General features: G+C 43.1%; 1 protein-coding gene across 6 annotated transcripts in view; it reads left to right on the top strand.

The window, feature by feature from the left end:
- The first annotated feature begins 644 nt into the window (after window positions 1-644).
- The window catches only part of fhod1 (formin homology 2 domain containing 1), a 46,441-nt gene continuing 41,127 nt past the window's right edge, over window positions 645-5,958 (top strand). For all 6 annotated transcript variants that reach the window (XM_070922127.1, XM_070922064.1, XM_070921985.1 and 3 more), the window contains exon 1: window positions 645-866. In XM_070922127.1, coding sequence (XP_070778228.1) covers window positions 702-866 — 165 coding nt within the window. In that variant the 5' untranslated portion in view covers window positions 645-701. The remainder of the gene's footprint in view (window positions 867-5,958) is intronic.

Below are 5,958 nucleotides of genomic sequence, written 5' to 3'. Positions count from 1 at the left end.
GCAATCCTGGAACACTGCGACTGATAACTGTGACTTGAAACCAAACATAAGGTCTCTTGATTTTGAGGTATTTTCCATATTTCATTCATTCAGTTAACTGTTCAGTGATCCTCTCTGTAAATTTCATTTCCCAACATGAAGGTCTAAATGCTGTTTCAAAACCTTTATTTCCTGTTATATCCATCATGTGTACGTTTTTCCGATGTAAACTCCTCTTAGATTGTTGAAAACCATGAAACATGGATGTATGGTGTAAAACAAATGCATGTATCTGGGAACCATGTGTGTCCTCACCTGTCAGTGCTCTCAGGTTGCTGCTTTGTTTTGTTTATGTGTTTGCATCTTGGACGGCAGGTTAGTGCAGGTCAGTCAGTGCATGCTGGGTAACACTGACCAGTGATTCATTTCCCTGTCTATCACTAACACTTTACAGACATCGAATCATATATTACACATATGAGCGCAAGATTGACTCACTAGGATTTATATTTTGTCATACAATTGTTGCAAAAAACCCAAATAATTTATTTTGAAGGGTGACACCGGATGTAGATGTGTATATCCGCAGTAGCTTCACCGGTCCGGTGGCAGAGCAGTGAGGACCGGGTTTTCTTCATTTTAAAGGCTTTTCCAGCGCACGACGCACCCATACCGACTCACACAGACACCTTTAGCCGCAGTTGGGTTGCAGTCACACGGCCATGGCCTCCATTGTTTGCCGGGTCCAGTACCTGGAGGACTCGGATCCGTTTATCTGCACAAACTTTCCCGAACCTCGGAGACCTCCGACGGTGAGCCTGGAGGAGAACCTGCCGCTCAGTGAGCAGATCGCCGGGATACACAAGCTGCTGGAGGCACCTCTGAAGGTGGGTCACTAACTGACTGAACTACCTGCCTGGTCGCTTTACAACGGCCAGGTCCTGTTGGGTCACTTTTCAACTGCTGCTGAACTTCTGGAGGCTAAACAGGACTTTAAATATCCTTACATTGCTTGAAATGACGAACTAACCTGTAGATAAATAACTAAGTGGCATCCAATACTCCCTGAAGCTCATGGTGATACACCAAACTCCGTTTAAAAATCAATAATAATTTGTCCATGTAGAGAATGATTTAAAGTCTTTAAAAAAGCGAATTGTCACATTTCAATTTGGGATGCATTTAGTACATTCAACATTTATTTCGGACAAAATTAGATTTAGTTAATAGAAGCATGTATTTCCCCCTCAGGTGCTGCTTGTTGTCGAACTTCAGAGGACTTGAGTTGATTGATCAGTCGTGGCTTTGTAGGTATAGTTATTGATAATCTATTCCACATTAAAAATACCACATTTTCAAATGGAGTCTGGTATCAGACTTCAATCTGTTATTTTCTTCTTTTTCTGGGTAAACTGGAGTCCACTCAGGGGGGTCACTGAATATTTGAAGGTGCTTTGCTGTTGTTCACTTGGTCTTTAGTCCATTTCTGTCAAGACCATAACATTAAACATTAAAAAGGTTCAACATTTATGCATCAGATATGTGGTTCACATGTTAGGGGGTGCAGAGAAACTGAAGGCTGCTTCTTCATGCTTAATCTGGACTGTGGGGACAGTCAGCAGACCTGGTCTGAGAGGTCTGGATGCTTCATGATAGAGCAGCAGATCATTCAGTGCTTTATAAAACTACTACTCAACAGTAGTATTTTAAAGTCACTTCTGAAGTGATGTGGTCCACTTTCTTGGTCTTGGTGGTCCACTATTTTATAGAGACCTGTAAAGACAGCGTTACAGCGGATCAGTAAAACTTAAACAATAAAACAATTTTAAAGTAGTTGCAGATTGATTTTCTTTTGATCGACTGGTGAAGCTGCTATTTGTTGCAGCTCTAATTCCCTCAACTGTACTTCATGTTGAGTGCTAATCAGTTAGCATGCTAACAGGCTAAACTTAGACAGTGAAGGTGGAAAACGTTACACATGTACCTGCATCCGAGTATGCTGACGTTGACTGGAGACTCTCAGTGTTGTTAACCTTCATTAAATCAATACAGAAACACCGAGCTGACAGTGTGTTAGAGTCTCTGAACCATCAGCTGAGTCTTTATAGTGACTCACAGCTCCTGGTTTATCTGTCCTGGTTCTCTCTCAGCTCCTGGTTTACCTGTCCTGGTTCTCTCTCGGCTCCTGGTTTATCTGTCCTGGTTCTCTCTCGGCTCCTGGTTTATCTGTCCTGGTTCTCTCTCAGCTCCTGGTTTATCTGTCCTGGTTCTCTCTCAGCTCCTGGTCTATCTGTCCTGGTTTACTCTCATCTCCTGGTTTATCTGTCCTGGTTCTCTCTCGGCTCCTGGTCTATCTGTCCTGGTTCTCTCTCAGCTCCTGGTCTATCTGTCCTGGTTTACTCTCAGCTCCTGGTTTATCTGTCCTGGTTCTCTCTCGGCTCCTGGTTTATCTGTCCTGGTTCTCTCTCGGCTCCTGGTCTATCTGTCCTGGTTCACAGACAGCAGACAGACTCATTTAGAGACGAGCTGCTGAACATAGTGCAGCATTTAGCAGCTAAAGAGCCAGATGTTCCATCAGGAGACACGAACACGACTCCACATGGAGGACCATGTTGCTCTGAAGCTGCTGGATGTGGAAACAAGCAGCTGTTTGATCAACACGTCAACTTAAAGGTGTCAACATGTTAACACTGTGGTCACTACAGAAACATCAGTTAGTACAGTTACTCTCCTTTTCCTCATGATATTTTTCTCACCAAACTAAAGTTGCGTCTTTAAGGTTTGACTTCTCCAAACAGAACACTACTGGGCTCACAGCTTTGCCTCGTCAAATTAAAAGTCCAGAGTAATGTCGCTGCTTCCTGTACATCCAAGTGATTCATCAAACTGGGTTAGAGTTTGAATGTGAGTAAAAACCGCCTCTCTGGTCCAGCTTCCTGAACTGAACTGAACTGACTAATGATGCGTTTGTTTTTGTCCTGTTTTGATCATGAGTGCAGTTTTCCAAACAGGAAGTGAATGCAGCTTCATGCTTCACTGACTAACTCGGCATGAAGTCACACCACAGTTACGTATCCATATCAGTCTTTTGTCATTCTAGCACTCATTCCTCGGTTATCACAGAGGCAAAAGTTCACTGGCTGAGATGAAGTCGCGTCACTTTGCTGTTCTCGTTTGTCTTCAGATCATTACTCAGCAGTTTGTGTTCGAACATGCTTCATCTCTCTTCTTATCAAACCACCAGCCTGCTGCGACCTGACGGCTTGTTCCAACACTGGAACAGGACGTTTCTTTATTACTTTCATTCAAATCTGTTTCAACAGATGCTTCAGATCAAAGTAAACTTTTATGATCATCATGTGAGTTACACTGGAGACACAAATGCGCTCCAGCCTGCTGCGAGGCGTTCAGAGCCCCGCTGGAATCTCCAGGATCAGATAAAGACCAGAGAGCGCCGGCCCCTCTAGATTACATTCCTCCACCGACCCCCTAATTGTTCCCATCATGCCCTTGGGCTCGACCTGCAGGCCGAGATCCAGTGAGGTGATTTGACTGATACGGAGACTTGGTACTCCAACTGAAACCCAACATTATATGAATTCTTCTGTTCCTGGTGTTTCTGAGTTGGTTTTCTCCCCCCCCCCCCCCCTCCTCCTCCTCCTCCTTCGATGTGGGCCAAGCGGAGTGATTGTGGAGGAAAAGGGTGGGACCTGTAAACAGGAGATAAGCTGGATGGAGGGATAGACGGATGTAATACTAGCAGCAGCATGTTGATAAGAACTGAACGGGCTTTTCCTTCCGCACATGTGAAGGCAGCAGAAAAACAGCTTGATGATTTTTATTTTACACACTCATCATCCAATACTGAGAAACGTGTCACCAAGCTTAGCACAAAGACTGGAAGCCGGGGGACACTGCTAGCCTAGCTCTATCAAAAGAAATGCAGTGCAAATATCCACTGAGGTTTTTCAGTGGGACTGCTAACACGACAACCACGCCCCTCTCAACCATGGAGGCAACTTAAGCTAGCATTAGCTAGTAAGCTACTATTTCTTTGACAGTCCAGTTTTAATTGGTCACCCAGTCCCCAAACCACAGACTGAAGTTGCTCCTGAGCTAGCAGTTGTTAGCTGGAGAGCTAACGTGACTACCTTTTGTTACTTGTCTATTGATCTTGGTTGAAGAGAAGTCGTTTTGTTTTCCAAATGTTTAAAGTTAAACATGGTCGTAGTTCGTTTGTATGGCCATCGTCTACTGATAGCACAGCTTGTATTGTGTGTTACTAATATATAATATGCTAATATGTAAAATTGTTTGAGTTTTGTAAATGTCTACTTAAAATAGTGACTTCCAGCAACTTTTCCACTGAATACGTTGGCAGGACCTGTAACTCGTCTTCTGAGTCAGATGTTTCAGATCAGTTTCATCTCTGTGTGTCCAGTAGAGAGACGAGTCTGGGACGTGTTTAGCGTAGCTTAGCATAAAGACTTGAAGCATATATAATAATATCTATACAATATATTATTGTGATGGGCCATTCTGCATCATGAGTCCTTCTACTTTTGGTACTTTGTTCATTTTGATGCTAATACATTTGTACTTTTACTGAAGTACTTACATTTTGAATGCAGGACTTTTACTTGCAACAAAGTATTTTCACACAGTGGTATTTCTACTTTTACTTAAGTAAAATATCTGAGTACTTCTTCCACAGCTGAAGTTAGATAAGGAAATTCTTTCAGTTCTTGGCAGGTTTCAGACACAGTTCAGTCTACAGGGTGTGAAAGGTTCACTTACTAGCTTTCTGTTGAAATCTTAAAATGTCACAGATGCCCTCTAGGCTCAAAGGGACCACATTAGTCTAAAACATTGAGGTGATGTCCAGTGGGGTCCTGGGCCACCTCAAGGCCCTCAGTCCTGCTCCATGTGAGTGTGCAGATATCTTCAGATTAGGGTCTGTGTGTGTCGTGGCCTCATGTTGCTGTTGTGGAAGAATGTGGCTCTGCTGGTTCGGAGTCGCTGCAGTGACTTCAACAGATCACCTTCAACATCAGACCTACTTGTTTTCTGCCCTTGACTCCAGCTTCATACCTGATCATGACTCACTGTACGCAGCTACAAGACGCGCTGCCTGCCAGGCTATAAATAGACCGAAAGCATTCTGATCTGAACTCCACATTCACTCAAACACAGACTGTGTTTACTGGATGAAAACAGTCTGTTACAAACTGCTGTCATGTCTGCCGTCAGGGTGCATGACGTGTTGCAAAGATTAGATAATGTGGAGTTATTGACAAATGTCCACGAGGCAGAGCTGACAAATGAACCTGTGCCAGTTCATCAGAGCATGAATGGGAGCAGCAGTGACGTTTAATCACAGAAAGACTTACGGACGCCCTGCAGGAGCCTGCTGATGCTGCCCCACCTCATGCTCCATTTTACCCTCACTCGTGAACAAGACCCCGAGATATTGAACTCCTTCGGTTGAGGCAGCAACTCACTCCCACATCACAATATTATATATATTATGATATAGTCAATTTAACCCCGTTCATAGATAAAATAACCAGATGGGAATTACTTTTTCTGACCTTTCCAGTGAATGAAACATCTGACACAAGTATTTCATCACGATGATGCAAAACCCTGTAAATCCAATATTATCATAAAGTAATAGCGGAATAATACAGTCAGAGATATTAAAAGGGCTGATACTATGGTATAAACAGTGCGGTAAAATCTCTGATGGTTGGCAGATTTATATAGAGCATCAACAATCGGTGTATTAATCGATTAGTTGAATAAATCAGCAACTATTTATTCCATTTGTCATTTTTCATCAAGTATTCTCTGGTTCCAGCTTCTCAAACATGAGGATTGCTGCTTTTCTTTGTCTTATATCTCTTTAACTAAGTGTTAAGTGTTGGACACATGAACATGTTGACCTGATGATGGTGCTAGATGAAGAGTCAGAGGTTC

Source organism: Enoplosus armatus, chromosome 1 (assembly GCF_043641665.1).
Source record: "Enoplosus armatus isolate fEnoArm2 chromosome 1, fEnoArm2.hap1, whole genome shotgun sequence".
Taxonomy (NCBI): Eukaryota; Metazoa; Chordata; class Actinopteri; order Centrarchiformes; family Enoplosidae; genus Enoplosus; species Enoplosus armatus.
The sequence above is the reverse complement of the archived record's forward strand: the minus strand, read 5'-3'. Positions and strand labels throughout refer to the sequence as shown.